We start from the raw sequence: 18,233 nt of genomic DNA, 5'->3' as shown, positions 1-18,233 counted from the left end.
AAGAGCAAATTTCCAGTTATGATATAGAGTTTTGATCATTCCTAACTCACTACAACTAAATACAAATTTCAAGTTATGATTTAAAAAATAGGAATTATTTATAGTTTTCTCATGAACCACAAATTGGCATGTGGTTAGACTTATCTATATGACTTCTAGTGCCCGGGTAGTGGATAATTGTGATTCTCACATATTTGAAGTCAGAAGATGGAAAGGGGTGAGAGTGGAGTTTATGTCTTGTAGATTCTTTTCACAGACCTTAATGTACTTGAAAAAAAAACTACACATTTGCTTTCTAGGCCAAAGTTTCATTTGTTCATGGTTTGTTTATATTGATCAGGTATGAGACAGGTTTCATTTCTTATTCTTTATCAGTCCATCGGCCTGTCAGTCAGGGAGATGTATCAGTTGAGAGGGGAAGACACTGAAAAGAACTCAGGGCTGCTATGGGGGAAAGGTAGCACACCATATTCCTTTTTCTATTAATACTTACATTTTAGCAGCTTTATTGAGATAGAAGTTATTTACTGTGAATTTAGTCCTTTTAGAGTTCATAGTTCCATGAGCTTTGGTGTATCCAAAAGACTCTGCAGTCATCAGCACCATCACATTTCAGAATGCTTTTTTTCACCACAAGGGAATTGCCATAATCATTAGCAGTTACATTCTGTTTTCCCCTCCCACAGCCCTAGAAACCTCTGATCTAGACCTTTATGTATGTATCCTTTCATGGAGATTTTATCTAAACATAGTTTTTTTACAAAAGGTAGCCTTTTGTGAATTTTTTTTCACCTAGCATAATCCAAGCATGTTGTAGCATGGATTTATGGATTTACCAGTAGTTCCTTTGCTTCTTTTTATGGCTAAATAATATTTTATTGTAAATATGCAATATTTTGTGTGTGTGTTGGTTAATAGACATTTGGTGTTTCTATATTAGAGCTCTTGTATACATGTCCCCTGTGAACATTCATATCCAAGATTCTGTCTAAGTGAGTTTTCAGATCCTTGGGGTTTATACTTAGGAATAGAATTGCTGATTGTTCATCATTTTGAGATACTATTAAACTGCTTTCCAAATGGGTTGTACCATTCTAAAATCCCACCCATCATATATCCATGTTCCTGTCAACACTTCTTGTTTCTGTCTCACGGTAACCTTCCTAGTGGGTGTGCTCTAAATGTTGCTATGTGCTGACTACATCTTTCATTTGTACTCAGTATCCACTGGGAGAGCTCCTAGGGGGGGGTTCTACATTCTTTGTACAAGGCCTTTGGCAAATGGACGATTTGCACATCTTCTCTCCTATTCTGTGGGTTTTCTTTCCATGTTTTGTTATCTCAATGTATATAGTCTAGAAAGACACCATGACCTTTTTAAAAACCAGGAGACCATTGTGAAGTAAATTAGAAACCTACTAAATTCTCTACAAAGTACCTACTGACTGAGTATGCAAAATAAAATATGCATACATCCAACACTTACTGTTCCAAGAGAAAACCTAGATTAAGCCAGACACGGGGTGCCTCAAGAATTCTTGATCGGTAAAGGCAGCTGAAACATAAAGCAGGCTCTATAGTCTTGCCTTCTACTTCAACTGTGCAATGAAGGAACACACGTCACCAAGATTATCACATTCCTCTGAAGTGCTGAGGGGAAGAATGTAGCGTCCACCTCTCTGCACAGTGGGAGCCAGTTAGCATTCTAGTGGAGCAGTACATCATTCTTTTTTGTTGTTATAAACTAAGGGACATTGTACTGTCTATAGGGGCAGAACTAAGCCCCCCAGATGCAAAGACATTGGTGGAAATAATCACACCTCCCCTTAATAGACACATGAAGCACCTGCCAAGCCCCAAGCACTGTGTTAGGCAAAGAGAACTCAAGAAAGACTAACCCAGATTAATGCTCATAATGATGGGGACAAAAAATTAGAATGAAGCTACTCCAACTAGGAATAGAGGTTGGGGTGAGACAAACTTGGAACATTTATCAATTTATGAAGTACATTCGTGTTCATTTCACAGTTACTTACTGAGCATGAAATATGTGCATGGTACAAAGGGCAAGAGCTGTAAAATAAATAAATAAATAAATAAATAAATAAATAAATAAATAAATAAATAAATAAATAAATAAATAAAAGTGCAGCCCAAGAGCTGACAGATATGCAAACACACCAACCAATGAAGCAGTATCATGAAGCTCCACAGTACACAGAGCTTACCTTAACCACTGACATATGCCACTTGCCTAGACCTGAGCCCGGAGCATGACAGACACCTAAGAATATCTGCTGGTAGAGCAACAGCATGCCCTTGACCCATCCAGAGAATGGGCTATTCTCCTCTTCAGTCCTCAGAGTACACCAGTGTGAGATATTGGTGAAATTATTAAGGCCATTCCACGTAGTTAAAGGGAGATTTATTTAATGACATAACTTACAAATTAAGGGATAGGTAGGTTGCGGGGTCTGGGGAAGGTGTATCACAGTCCAGCGGTGTTCTCTGGAGCTCTGCTCGGTCCACCTCCATTATCCAGGGCCCCACAACAGAGAGAGCGCCCACCGATCCAGATCTCAGGTCCCCAGGCGCCTCCCTTGGCCCCGCCTTGTAGGCGTAACAGTTGCCGAAGTCTCAATGGGGGTTGGAACTTCCAGATCAAAGCTGGAATGGCTACCCACTACATCTCCCCCTTTTTGTCTAAATAAGAAAGTTCTAACCTAATACAAGACTATATACAAAGGAATGGTTATCAAATATTGTCCAGGAATAATGAGGGATAATGACCTAGATAAGATGGAAGTACAACCAATGCAAACAATATCAAGCAAGAAACACATACTAAAATCCAGAGAAGTATAGAGCATAGGTAAATGGCATGTTACAAAGATCATTCCAAAAGGTGTCCTATCCTAAAGAACCTGAATCTAATACTTAATATGTTCTATCTACTAAGTTGTAGCTATAACTGCTAGTCTTCAATCCCATCAAAGACCTGAGAAGGAATATAATGGTACCTGAGAAATGGCAGATGGATGCAAGCAACTTTTGGGAATCTTGCGAGAGTAGACCGAGACAGCTGGCAGCCTGGACAGTCACCTAATGTTTCTCAGCATTGTTGGTGCATTCAAATTGGCTACAGGCCTAAAGTATCTGACAGACCATTTTCAGAAGCAGGAATTCTGAAAGACCATCTTACCCTGTCTTGGCAGAGTACAGTGGTCGCTTTCCTTGTGTCCTGCTTGTCCAGAAAGGATAGCATTGCATTTGTACTGTCAGCCGTTGAGGCAAGGGCAGTTCTTTGCCCAGTAGGCCATTTTGTGCCTAGAAGACAAACTTCCAAATGGAAATGTCTTAGAAGCCCAACATTCTCTCGGGATCAAATTGGTGCAGCCAGGAGCAATTGTGTCCCACGTCAACAGAATTCTAAGTTATTTAAATGCCATATTCTCTAGGTCTATGAAGTGTTTGAAGATTACCTGTCCATCTGACCTATGTATCTGTAAATCTGGATAACCTAACTAACGTAACTATAGAGATGACAAGCATAGGTGACTATAAATCTATAAGTCTTATCTACTGAAATAACCTAAGGACTAAGGCTTTATGTAAACAAGGTAAACAGTCTATAAGCAAATGTATGGTAAAGAACAATGACTTCAAAATTGTGACAAACGCAAGATATTTATAACAGAGGTAGGAGTATATAGTGCAATATGCAATATGACAATAATCTTAAATATATATCAATATTTATAACAGAGGTAGGAGTATATAGTGTGATATGCAATATGACAATAATCTTAAATATATATCAATATACCAAATATCCTAAACAGAAGTAGAACCTACATAAAGTATGACAGATATAAATTTACATTTGTATCAATATACAAATATTTCATATAAGAGTAGAAATATATGTACATTATAACAAATATAGTTCTGTATTTGTATCAATATACAAATTATCTTAAACAGGAATGTAAAAATAGTTTACATTTGTGTCAACATATAAGAATCCATAACAGTGCAAATTACAGTGCAAATTATCTAAGGCTGCTATTTTACTAAACTTGTTTACTAGTACATACAATAATCTACCATAATATCTTATACTTATCCATTCCATTTCTTCTTTTCCTTTTTTTTTTTTTGGAATACTGAGTTTAATATTTTCTTCCACCCCCAACCCTATAACCATCATCCATAACCCTGAGAATTATGAAACCTACGGGAGAAGGGACGTCGTTTTCTTAGAATTGCTTCCTGCTGTTTAGGGGGTGATGTTATCTCTGTTGGGTACTGTAAGAAAGCTCAGATAGTTAAATCTGATAGTCAGATGGACTAACTGTAGGTTCTGCAGCAAGTCTTAGAGTAATGGGTAAGATTGTCTGAAATTCTGGCAAGAAGTGTAGTATGATGATGATTACCATGGCATCATTCTGGATTGGGTAGAGTTGTTGTTGGGGCCCCATCTTCCTTCTGGAGACTTCTGAGATTGCTATTAGAAAAACTTATTTGTTATCAAAATGGAAGATTTGGATTTAAAGAGGACATAGCATGTAAGAAAGAATTCTGAGAAATCAAGAGTAAGCATGGAGAGAATTAGAATCTAGAAGACAATGGTCCCTTTTTATTGGTTTCCTTCTGTCCCACACCAGAGGGCTCTTCTGATATGGGACTGAAGAATCTCTCAAACTTTTCTTTTAGCAATGTGCTTGGGTTTAGAGAAGGAGTGAGCCAATTCCATCTCCAAAGCCAGCTTGGCTTATAATTGAATTGGAACCACAACTTTTCTAGATTGATAGAGAGATAGATGTTAGACAGTAAGATTTTACCATGTGTAGATTGGTACCAATAGATTCTTTCTTTCTGCTGTAAACATCCGGATATCCAAGACCTTATGATTTTTAGAAGATGGGTATTTCCATTATCCTGGAAAGACAAAAACAGAACCCTACCCCAACCTTGATTGTTAAATTTTTCTTACAACTTGTAGAGATGTCACATTGGAAGATGATCTTTTACTTCACCTCATCAAGGGGTTTTTCCTGTTCGAATCAAATTTTTATTAATTTTGTTGATATCCATAGCTTTTCTTCTCCTGCAGAAACAAAGGCAAAACCCCTCCCCAACGTAGAACATATCCAGGTTTCCATTCTGAGGTCAGCACATCCTTGAAATAAACTGGTTGGTTTAGCTCAGGAGTTTTGTCTGCGTCCAATGTCTCTCCGCAGCTGTTGTTCCTTTCTCATCAGCATTGAGAAAATTCAAGGTTAATAAAGCACTATGCAATCTATTTCTAGGAGTCATTGTTACCTGTTGCTGTTTATTTATCATATCCTTTAAAGTTCAATTGGATCTTTCTATGACTGCTTGGCCTGTGGGATTGTGTGGTATACCTGTAACATGCTTTATATTGTAATAAGCAAAGAATTGTCTCATTTTATTGGAGACATAAGCTGGGGCATTGTCTGTCTTAATTTGTACAGGTATTCCCATGATGGCCATAACTTCTAATAGGTGCGTAATCACAGAATCAGCCTTTTCAGAACTCATAGGAGTTGCTCATTGAAATCCTGAATAGGTGTCAATGGTATGATGTACATACTTTAATCTTCCAAATTCTGCAAAATGAAACACATCCATCTGCCTAATTTCATTTCTTTGTATACCTTTTGGATTGCTCCCTGCAGGTAATGGAAGTTGGTTATAGAGGGAACAAGTAGGACATTTTTTCACAATATCCTTAGCCTGTTGCCAAGTGATGGAGAAATCCTTCTTCAAACCTTTGTTATTTACATGGTATTTCTTATGAAATTCTGAGGCTTCTAGCACATTACCTATTAGTAACTGATCAATCTCATCATTACCTTGTGCTAGAGGTCCAGGCAGACCTGTATGGGATCTGATATGTGTTATATATATAGGATGTTCCCTTTTTCTGATGATTTCCTGCAATTGTATGAATAACGAAGTTAATTCTGTATTATCAGGAATAAATTCAGCAGTTTCAATATGTAAAACAACTCTCTGCATATTGAGAGTCAGTGACTATATTGAGGGGTTCTGTGAAGTCCATCAGTACCATAAGAATGGCATACAGTTCTGCCTTTTGTACAGAGCTGTATGGACTTTGTACCACTTTACTTAAGTCTCCTGATTTATATCCTGCTTTCCCTGATTTATTTGCATCAGTATAGAATGTGAGGACTCCAGAAATTGGCTTTTGTCGTACAATGTGAGGAAGGTCCCATTCAGTCTTCTTTATGAATTCTATTCTCTTGCTTTTGGGATAGTGGTTGTTAATCTCTCCCAAAAAGTTACTGCAGGCTCTCTGCCAGTATTCATTATCTTTCCATAGTGACGAAATTTCCTCATTAGTTAAAGGTACTACAATTTCTGCTGGGTCCATTCCTGTCAACCGGCGAAGTCTTAGTTTACCTTTTTGAATCAAATCAGAGATCTTTTCTATATAAGTCTTTAATTTCTTATTTAGTTTACATGGTAGGAATATCCATTCCAATATAATATCTTCCCTCTGCATCAAAATACCTGTTGAGGAATGTCTGGAAGGGAATATGACAAGAATGCATTTAAGTTCTGGATCCACACGATCCACATGTGCTTCTCGAATTGTCTTTTCTACTAGAGCCAATTCCTTCTCAGCTTCGGCTGATAATTCTCTTGGACTATTTAATTCTTTGGCCCCTTCTAGAGTATTAGCCAAATTTTTTAGTCCATCTTTAGGTATTCCCATGATACCCAGTAAGTTGGAAATGCTTCCTAATAACTTCTGAAAATCATTAAGAGTCTTCAATTGATCTCTCCTTAGTTGTACCTTTTGGGGTCTAATTTTTTGTAGCTCTATCTTATATCCTAAGTAATTAATAGAATCTTCTCTTTGTATTTTTTCAGGAGCAATTTGCAGTCCCCAGCAAGGCAAAACTTTTTTTACTTCTTCAAACATGCTTTCTAATGTATCTAACTTTGGATCAGCTAATAGGATATCATCCATATAGTGATAAATTATGGATTGTGGAAACTTTACACGAATTATCTCCAATGGTTTCTGCACAAAGTATTGGCACAAAGTAGGGCTGTTTAACATTCCCTGTGGGAGGACCTTCCATTGATATCTCTTGACTGGCTGAGAATTGTTATAATTAGGTACTGTGAAGGCAAATTTTTCTCTATCATTTTCTTGTAAGGGTATGGTAAAGAAACAGTCTTTTAAGTCAATAACTATTATAGGCCATTCTTTAGGTAGCAGAGAGGGCAAGGGCATCCCAGTCTGTAGGGAGCCCATTGGCTGAATTACTTTATTAATGGCTCTCAGATCTGTCAGCATTCTCCAATTACCAGACTTTTTTTTAATAACAAATACAGGAGAATTCCAAGGGCTGGTAGATTCTTCAATGTGTTGAGCATTTAACTGCTCTTGAACCAGCTGTTCTAAAGCTTGTAGCTTGTCTTTTGTCAAAGGCCATTGTCCAACCCAGACAGGTTTATTAGTTAGCCATTTTAAAGGTAAGGCAGTTGGTACTTCTGAGAGTTCAACAGCAGTTGTGCTCTGTTTGTGAACAGCCTGAATGGTTGGTGACTGATTTTTATAGCATGTGATGATATTATTCCTAGAAACATGCATTGGTCTGTATTCTTTTTCTGAAAGTGTAGGAATTTTAATCTGGGTATTCCACTGTTGTAACAGATCTTGGCCCCAAAGATTTACTGCTACATTTGCTACATATGGCTTCAGCCTTCCTCTCTGTCCTTCTGGCCCTATGCATTCAACCCATCTCAAACTCTGTTTTATCTGAGATAGGGTGCCAATCCCTAAAAGTTGGACATCTATCTCTTGAAGAGGCGAATTTGGATGCCATGATTTTGGTGTAATTATAGTCACATCTGCACCTGTGTCTACCAGTCCCTCCATAACCAGGTCATTAATTCGAATTCTAAGCTTTGGTCTTTGATCATTTATGGAAGTCTACCAAAATATTTGTTTTATAGTGTTCTTTGTAAACTGTGATCCACCCATCAGAGTTGTTTTATCATCCATTGCAGTATCGATTTTTACATTAGGCATTGGTTTATTCAGTTGTCTTGGAGAGGAATTTCTTCCACAGTGGCTGGGAATGTTCATACTACATTTGATTTGGGGGCCTGCAAGAGGCCCCCTGAGGCATTTCCTGCCAGTAAAGGGTTACCTCGTATATCTATTTTAGATCTGCACTCACTGGTTCAATGTCGGCCTTTGCCACACCTTCTACATAATCCAGGAGGTGGTTGGGGTCTCCTGTTTAGGCTATTCCTAAAAGGAGTATTACTCCTAGGAGTACCCCATGTACAGTTTTTAACTTATATGACCTGGTGTACCACATTTAAAACATTTGGTAACACGGGGCCTTCTTTCACCTCTGGGATTTGTCTCTCCTATCCAAGCCTCATTACTGTAGTTATGAGACTCAACACCATTAGTATACTGAATCCATTCTTCCAAAGGAGCTGATCTGATCTTTAATGGTGTAAGTATTCTTCTGCATTCTGCATTAGTATTGTCGAATGCCAAGGACTCAGTTAATACTTTTCTTAATTCTTTATCTGATACAGCTCTTGTTATAGCTGTGTTCAGTCTTTGTAAAAAATCAGTGAAGGGTTTGTGCGGTCCCTGAAATATCTTTGTGTATACCTCAGTTGGTTTTCCAGGTTCTGGAATTTTTTCCCAAGCATTTAGAGCTGCTGTATGGCATAGGGATATTGTAAGCTCATCATAAATGGCTTGTACATTCCTGTCATCAAAACATCCCTCACCAAGTATTTGATCTTGGGAGATCACAAAACCTCTGAGTTTACCTTGTTGTTCTAAAATTTTTGCCTCTTCTCTCAACCAGCTTTTCCACTGTAGCTGCTGACTATATTCTAGAACAGCTGAAATTAACTGATGCCAGTCATCTGGGATGATTCTATGTGAGGTAGACCACGAATTTAACATCTGTTTTACGTACATGGAGTGTATCCCATACGTAACTACTGCTTCCTTTATATTTTTAAAGTCCCTTGTTGAAATTGGTTGTAATGTATATGTAGTATATGGCTCGGGGTGTGTGTCATCCTCTGGCTTCTCATGGATGATAACAGGATAAGCCATTGTGTGAGAGCCATTTGGAGATGTTACAACCTCTATGGTCTTGCCCTTTTGCTTATTAGGTCCCTTGTCATGTTTACTGAGAGTTTCTTCTAAGGCCTGCAAACGAGCACCAAGGGTCTGTTCTATGGAGTGAGCCTCCTCTCTGGCAAGGGACTCCAGATTTCTCATGGAATCATAGAAGTTTTTATGTTCCTCAGAAACACATGATTCCATGGACCTTATCTTATCAATTAATGATAATCTTTCTTCCTTATATAGTGTCTGGAGAGTTAGTGTTCTGTCCACTAAATATTCACATTTATTATCAATAAGATCAATTTTTGGTACAAGCCTGTTTTGTAAATCCTGATCAGCAGATTCCAGAGAAAGAATCTTTTTCTCTAAGGCCTCATTGCTATCCGTTAAAGCAGATTCCAGAGATAGAATCTTTTTCTGTAAGCCTTCATTGTTAGTTTTGAAAGCCTGTAAATCCTGGTTAGTAGATTCCAGAGAAAGAATCTTTTTCTCTAAGGTCTCATTGCTATCCATTAAAGCAGATTCCAGAGACAGAATCTTTTTCTGTAAGCCTTCATTGCTCTCGCTTAAAGCCTGTATCAGTCCCAATAATGACTCATCTTTGTTCTTGTTATTAAACCAGTGTTTGAACACTGTGTGGGTTATTACAATGAATGCCAAAATGGTACAGGCCAGATATGCCTTAGGAAGGTCGTATATTTCCAGGAGATGTCATTCATCATACAGGCAAAAAGGTTTTCGAATTCTTGTGAGGTAATGTTGTCAGCCATATTACAAGAATTACTCAAAATTTGTTAGTCAATTTTAAGGTGTAAAATTATCAGGTACTTTTACTTGAAACAATATGCTTACCTTTCGTGGTTTTGGGGGGTGTAGTAGCACTTTTCAGCCAGCAGGTGGCGTTGGTACAGCTCCAAACCAGGGCCTGCTGGTGATCTTGGCTGACTGAAGCTCGCTGGAGTCAAGATGGCGGAAGCCGGAGCCGGCACCGGCACTCAGGAAGCTGGGGAGTGCCTCTTTCGCTGGTCTTGGGGCTAAGCTAGGGAGCTGAGACTGGACTAGCTGCTCCCTTTTTAGGGAATGGAACCGTGTAGGCGTTCACTGGTTATATGGAACTTTGCAGGCGGGTTTAGGTACCCGCTAGCCGGGGAGGAGGCTGAGGGTGGGAGCCACCCAGGCCTTTGGAATTTGCCCCACATGAGCGCCAGATATTGGTGAAATTATTAAGGCCACTCCACATAGTTAAAGGGAGATTTATTTAATGGCATAACTTACAAATTAAGGGATAGGTAGGTCGCGGGGTCTGGGGAAGTTTTATCACAGTCCAGCGGTGTTCTCTGGAGCTCTGTTCTCTGGTCCACCTCCACTATCCAGGGTCCCGCAACAGAAAGAGCGCACACCGATCCAGATCTCGGGTCCCCAGGCGCCTCCCTTGGCCCCGCCTTGTAGGCGTGACAGTTGCCGAAGTCTCAATGGGGGTTGGAACTTCCAGATCAAAGCTGGAATGGCTGCCCACTACAGTGAGAGGGTGAGAATCTTACTCACTTTATTAAGAAGCAGACTAGCCATGCCTAGTGATGCTTGTGATCCCAGAACTTGGAGACAGAGGCTGGAGGATTGCTACTAATCTAGGGTCAGCCTGGGTTACATAGAAACTTCAGGACAACTGAGGTTACCCAGTGAGACTCTGTCTCATGAAAGGCAGGAAGGGAGAGGGGGAGACACAGGGGGTGGGGTGGAGGGTAAAGGCGAGAAGTAAGGGAGACTAAAAGTAGATAGTGTATGTTAATGTTCTTGGACTCTTAAGTGTGGAATCTGGCCTAAATCACAAGAGCTCTCACTCTCCCCCTGACATCAGGGCACAATAGGCCCCAACCATTCCCCACCTAAATATGCTTCTCTCTAGTAGCAAAGCCCAGTTTGGGATCCCAGGACAAAACTCGGAAAGTTCTTAACTAAAACAAAACCATGAGTGTTTGGACACGCTTCAGAGCCCAGGGACCTGTCCAGAGAGCAGTTCCTCAGCTGCTCCGTGGCACCCCGAGCTATGTCTAAGACAGACCAAACAGGCTGAGAAAATTAAATCATTTGAAAATATGATTTTAATGATATAGGAAAATGAATAAAACACAACCCCTAAAATCATGCTCGAAACAGTCTAGCTGACAGAGAGGCAAGTGCAAGCAATTATATCTCCAAATGTGCTAAATAAGGTAGAGGGTAAACTCTGGAGGTGGATTGTGGGAAGGGTTGTGCAGCAGTGTGACTCAATGCCCTGGCACAGCATGACTGAAATGGTGAGGCTGGCCCTGGGGATGCAGCTCAGTGGTAAAGTGCTTGCCTAGCCTAAGGAAAGCTCTGGTTCCCACCATTCCCAGGGATGGAGAGATGGAGAAAATAAAAGAGGGAGGGAGTTGATAAGAAAGAAAAAGAAACATGCAGCCTAGGAGCCCAGAGGCAGCCTCCATCTGAAGATCTAAGAAAGAAAGAAAATGTTTCATGGAAGACATGTATCTGAGCTGGAATTTAGAGAGAGATCCAGTAGGACAAGCAGGGAAGCATGTCACCCAAGGTCCCAGTGGAGCAAATGTCAGGAAGCAGAGGTGATGAGGACACAGCCATAGGCTGGGGACATGGGGGTGGGGGGGCAGAATAACAGCCAGGGGTACTCATCCCCAGACAGGACTTCATCCTGAAAGCCACATGGATCCATTTGTTAAATGTCATGGAGACAAGGCAATGGGTTAGGAAGAGCATTTGAATGCATTTTTCCCACTAAAGAATGGAAGTTTATCTTCCTTCAAAAAGCAAAATAACTAATCCAAAGTATACCTTGCCTATTGCTGGCCAAGACTTTCTTGCTCATCTTTCTCACTGCTGGGTCCACATATCTTAGGAAGGCAACTTGCTGGAGGGAGGGTTTATTCGGCTCACATCACATCTGCAGTTGGGAAACAGCGGAAGCTGAATGCTGAAAGCTGAATGCTGGTGCTCAGCTTGCCTTCTCTTTTTATGCGGTTCAGGACTCCAGTCCATAGAATACTGCCACCCACAGTAAAGGTGGGTCTTTCCACCTCAGTTTACCTGATCTAAGCATTCTCTCAGAATCATGCCCATGGGCTCATCTCTTCAATGATTCTAGAGCCTGTTGAGTTAACAATCACTATTAGCCAGTTGACAATCACTATTAGCCATCACAAGAACTTTCCGGGCAGGGATGCCTGGAAAGTATTTACCCTTAATATGCCCCTACATAGCCACTTTGCTCCTTCTGTGGGGAGATGTTCATCCCAGTACCTTCATTCTGTGAACCATGTAATAGGGCGAGATTGCCACCAATGCAGGTTAAGGCACTGGGGACAAATGACTTGGGAACTCTTATTGTCCCGTGGTGCCATTCATTCCAGACAGTTCCAGAAACCTTTATCCTCTCTTTTGTGCACCCACCGCTTCCCACAGGGAACTGCTTGTCAGAAAAAGGCAGCACTTATAGGAGATGCTCTTTCTAACCCTCCCCACTGGGAAAACAATGAAGATTCTGAAGAATATCTTCCCCTTTCTATGCCAACTGCATCTAAAAACAACCTATTTTTATAAGAAAGTTCAGACATGAGAAACATACCTCCAGCATCATTTGCCTCTTTTCTCATTTTGCTGATGTCTGGCACAATATCTTTCTTCTCTGACTCTCTTGATGGGTTTGGGCATCACAGTAACTTGGATTTTCCTTGGAAGGTTATAGATGATCTCTACAGTCAGCACTCCTCTTCCCAACTCTATGAAAGATCCAGAAAAATAAGACTATTAGATTTGTGTCTTGGATATTTTTAGGGCCAACATCACTTCTCAGATGAAATGACTTCTAGAATAAATTGCTCTCTCTATGTGTATATAAGTCTGTAAATAATACTTATGAAAATCCTCAGCCACATGCAACAGGAGAGAATCCTAGAATCACATAAGACTGAGGTAGGTTGCTCTCACAGTAGCAAGATGTGCATGGAAAACAAAATTTCCCTTCTGGGACAGACTTCAAGGGCTTGAGGCATATCCTGCCTCAGCTTTGATAAAACCCAAACTAGTTTTGTTGTAAACTGATCAAGATAAAGAAAGGAAACCGGGTAGTGGTGGTACATGGCAAAGGCAGGTGGATCTCTGTAAGTTCAAGGCCAGCCTGGTCTACAGTGCTAGTTCCAGGACAACCAAAGCTACACAGAGAAACCCTGTCTCAAAAAGCCAGAAAGAAAGAAAGAAAGAAAGAAAGAAAGAAAGAAAGAAAGAAAGAGAGAGAGAGAGAGAGAGAGAGAGAGAGAGAGAGAGAGAGAAAGAGAGAAAGAGAGAAAGAGAGAGAGAGGGAGAGAGAGGGAGGGGAGGAAGGGGGAGGGAGAGAAAGAGGGGGGAGGGAGGGAGGAAAAACAGACAGGAGGTTTACATATCATGTAATTAACGATAAACCAAGACCTACCAACACACACAAAAAAATTTAAATCCACAGATGCCTACAATTCGACTCTAACATCTCGGGTTTTGTATCTTCACAGAATTCTCCCAAACTCTTCTGTCCTAAAAACAGAAGCTTTGACATTGACGCCATCTACAGCGTGATTGATGATGCCAAGCAGTACGTGTACATTGCTGTCACGGACTACCTGCCTATATCCAGTACGAGCACAAAAAGGTCAGGAACTTTCCAACCTGCACTATGGGGGTGCTCAGGCCTCTGGGCTCCAAGATGTGCATGTCATGCTGTAGTTGTGCATCTACAATTTGTCCATCATGCATTTCTTCCCCAAGTGGGTCCAATTTAAAGGCTCGGGGTCTCACTCTGCAGGAGTACCTCACTAGTTTATCCTACAGGCATGAGAGCAATCTCAGAAAGAAGATTGAGTAAACTCCACTTTGAAAATTACCTAAACAGAAAAACATTTCCTTCTGTGCCCTCAATGTGAAGGAGAAGGGAATTTTAAAATACATGTTCTCAGACTGTGTACCCTTCCGTATGAGAAGAAGAGTATCTTTACAGTGGATAACTTCTCAGTTCCCCAGTTGGATCACATAGTAACTTGGAAATGATTCAGGGGCAGAACATATGACAAAGCTTTCAGGAGAATACTCACACATAATGTGGGACCACACCCAGGATTCCCTCTTTTGCTTGCTTGCTGCAAGGACAGAACTTTCCGTGCTTGTCAGTGTTTTCAATAATTAGTTTAAACAGGAAACACTTTCCAAAATGCACATTTCTGACTGCAAATGAAGACCTTCATCATTCTGGGAAAAGTATAATTTCAAAATAGCCATTTAGTGAGCTTAAACGATTAAGTGTGCCGTGTATTACTTGAAAATTTTTCATCTTGCCAATCCCACATATGCATAATATGTAGCATCTTTATGCAAATGACTTTAAGATTGCAAAAAAACTGCCAGAAATGGGTTGCTTCACGACAGTGGGAAAACATTTCGAGCTGTAAGAGGCATGTTATTAAGACAGAGCTACTTTAAGACATTGTGAATCTTTTGAATGTTCATGGATTTTCCCACACACTTCCCCATCATTCCTATACCTCCTGTTCGTTTGGCTTTAGACTAAATTTTAGATGTCAGCTTTCCTCCGGAAACCTAGCATCTTATGCTTGGCTATCCCATTACCAAGGAGGATGAGGGACTAAGTTTATGGGGTTCTAGGATGATGATGTCTCAAGACTAACAAAACTGTCCCATAGACTCCCATGGGCAAAACTGGGGTCTTTCATAGTCTGGGGGCGGTGGCTGTGGTGTCTGGTGGTACACACCTGTATTCTCATATTTGGGGAGGCTGAGACGGGAGGGAATTCAAGATCATCCAAGGCTACATTGTTTAAATCCAGGCTAGGCTACAGGGTGAAACCTTGTCTCAAAGAAACAAAAATCTTACAAGTAGGGAAAAATGTAAAGATGTTTAAAGAGCCAGAGACCAATCTGAAAGCTCATACCTTAGTTATTTATCATTCTGGCTGTTGTTCAAATACTTCTTCTGAAACTTATTGTTTCGGGAGCTAATCTTAAAAAAAATGAATTAAAAAAAAAAACAGAAACATATAGAGAGAGTCAACAGACCAAAGAAAGTTTCCACCAAGCCCAGCTCAGCAAATAAATAAGCTTACTGGGACTACATACAGGACATGGACAGAAACAAATCAAATTTCAAGCCTATACGTTCAGCTTTCTAAACAAAAAGGCACCAAAGAAAAATACGAAGCTCAGAGCGCATTTGCCTAATGTTTGCAAGGCTCTGGGTTCATTCCCCCATGCCACAAACCAACAGTGACCACCAAAACTAACGAATGAGAGCAAGGCACGATGGCAGATAGATATGAAGATGGCATGGCGAAACCTATTTATTACCTTGGATGCTAACCTAAAAAATTATTTTTAACATTACATTTAAAAAATGGAAAGCCCAATTTCACTTGTTCCTGCCAGAGCCAACAAATGCTCTTTCTTTCCGGGATTCACTGATTAGGTCTCGATTTGGAGTTGCTCCTGATTTGACTCTTCAGTCATGTGAAATGCATCTTTCAGAAGGAAATAGGTACATGTGTGAAGGACAAGTGAACATGTCGAGGTTCAGTAATCCTCCCCTCCTGCAGTTTAACCACATTCTAAAAATATCAAATGGAAAGTTCTGGGGGGGGGAAAAGCAATTTGTGGAGGGGAATGAATATCATCAAAATATATTGTATGAAATTCTCAAGGAAGTAATAAAACACTATTTAAAAAATCAATTTATGAGTTTTAAATAAGTTTTATTTTAGTGTATTATATTACTAAAATTGTTCTACCTTATTAGTTATTATTGCCAATACCTTATTTGCTGAGTCTGCACATTGAAGAACAAGCAGGGAACATGTAGTGTCCAGTAGTATCTGAAGTTTTCCAAGCCTTCTCTGGGAGTCTCTGGAAGATCCCCATGGATAACAGGAAATTACTATAATAACAGCCTTCATTCATGTATACATTTAACAATTGTCTGCTGAGATATGTGCATTTATGATTACAGTGTGAATGCATATGGTCCCTGGAATGCTATCTGAAGTGGGCAGAGAGGCACAGGGAAGATTATTAGAACACAGATGCATGAATGGGACTGAAGGGGTTTACAGAAAACAGTACACTGAAAGGCACCCACAATGCCATGCCAGAATTAGAGGAAGCATATTGAGCAAGTCCTATGTAAATTACATCATAAAGCATTCATGAAGTAGACAAGAAATGGTGGGGCATGGGAAAGGGGGTTGTTCCAGTTAAAGGGGACAGTGTGAGCAAACTTTGGGTGGAGAAAAAGGCCAGCCAGGTTCAATGCTGGATCACAGAGCCAAGATGAGGCAGTGATAAACCACACTGGAGAGGAAGCAGGGATGGGGAGCAAGGGGGTACCGGGAGGCTGCTCACTAGAGAGTCTCATGATTTGGGGAGGCTTTGGTGCTTTAATGGAAGGAGTAACAGGACCACACCCGTTTTTAGGCAGTCATGTTGGTGGCTGCAGAGGTGAGTTTGACAGAGAAAAGAACTGTGGTAAAGGATCAATTTAGAGTACAAGGCTGAGGTGACCATTCCTGGTAGTCCCTAGAAATTGACAGAGCATTCTAGTACCACCCGGGATTTAGGTCATGCGAAGATCAAGAGGAAGGTAGAGGGACACGTGGCCTGCAGGTGGTCATAACCGGAATTGGGTTGTCCAGGCAAAAGAGACCAGGAGGAGCTAAAGGAGCCAGAATTTGGGGGATCATAGATCCCATCAGGAATAAAGGTCAGGCTTCATGTGACTAAGAAAAGGGAGCTTTGAGGGCAGGAGGATCAGATAGAGAGAGGGTCAGACAGAGAACAGCCTCCTGGAGATGCCATGGTTACAGCACTAACAGGCCACAGTTCCCAATAACGTGGCCTGACACCTCTGAAACGACGTGATGGGGGACGGGTGGAACAGAAGGCCACATGCACACACACCTTCAGCCCAGGGACCACGTGGCAATAGAAACACATGGCAAGAGCTGAGAAACTGCGTCCTCCAGAAGAATTGGCGTGGGAAGAGGCTTAGACGGCAGAGGAAGCTGTGGCCTGATGGAGGATTCCCAGTGTCCAGCCCAGGGGAAGGAGGGAGGGGAGCTGTGGGTGGCTAGGGCTGGACAGATGGTGATAAAGACAACCTGGAGATAAGAGCAGTGGACAGCTCAGATAAGCAGAGTGGAAGTTCATTGGGGAGTGAGGGATGACATTGAAGAACATAAGCTGGTGTGACATCCAGGAGGAAGTGTGCAGGACTCACAGCTAATTCTGCCCAAAGGTAGATGCTCACACCATAGTGGGGTCTGGAAAGCACTGGAGGTAAACTGAGGACAACCCAGGGTGGTCAGTCCATCTTCACACTGGCTCCACATAGCTTCACCCCATGGACCTGAGACCTTCTATCAGGTCTATATATGGGCCTTGTATAAAACCTTCTATTAGGAGGTCCCAGAAATATATCACCTCTTCTTGATAGCTACTTCCAAAGGCCTGTGTCATCAATCTATCCTACAAGATGGTTGACATGTTTCAGAATAAAGCAACACACAAAGAAACAGCAACGCGTTCTGCTGTCGAGTAAAATGTATTTCTCAACTAGTTTTCTTTCTTTGTTCTCTGCAGGACATACTGGCCAGATTTGGATGGGAAAATAAGAGAAGCTTTGGTGTTACGAAGCGTTAAAGTCCGGCTCCTCATTAGCTTCTGGAAGGAGACCGACCCCCTCACATTTAACTTCATTTCGTCTCTTAAAGCTATTTGCACCGAAATAGCCAACTGCAGCTTGAAAGTTGTAAGTGTTTTATTGCCTGCGTTATTAAACAAAAAGGGCTTATTCCCTTCGCATGTCTACCAAAGCTGTTGGCACACACCACACACACGGTGGGGGAGGGGGACGTAGAGGCCAGAGGTCAGCATCAAATGTCCTCCTCAGTTGCTCTCTACCTGTTTTGTTTTGTTTTTGAGACAGGGTCTCTCACCAAACCTGGAGCTCACTGACTTGGCTAGACTGGCTAGC

The 18,233-nt window shown here is 41.1% G+C and overlaps 1 protein-coding gene across 7 annotated transcripts in view; it reads left to right on the top strand.

Annotated features, from left to right (window-relative positions):
• Pld5 (phospholipase D family member 5) overlaps positions 1-18,233 on the top strand; it is a 316,954-nt gene that overhangs the window by 285,604 nt on the left and 13,117 nt on the right. For all 7 annotated transcript variants that reach the window (XM_052737721.1, XM_052737725.1, XM_052737727.1 and 4 more), the window contains 2 exons: positions 13,714-13,850; positions 17,840-18,008. In XM_052737721.1, coding sequence (XP_052593681.1) covers positions 13,714-13,850; positions 17,840-18,008 — 306 coding nt within the window. The remainder of the gene's footprint in view (positions 1-13,713; positions 13,851-17,839; positions 18,009-18,233) is intronic.

The sequence above is a fragment of the Peromyscus californicus genome, unplaced genomic scaffold, assembly GCF_007827085.1.
Source record: "Peromyscus californicus insignis strain IS unplaced genomic scaffold, ASM782708v3 Scaffold_14__1_contigs__length_90479793_seg_2, whole genome shotgun sequence".
Taxonomy (NCBI): Eukaryota; Metazoa; Chordata; class Mammalia; order Rodentia; family Cricetidae; genus Peromyscus; species Peromyscus californicus.
Note: the sequence above shows the minus strand (reverse complement) of the source record. Positions and strands in the feature narration are given on the sequence as shown.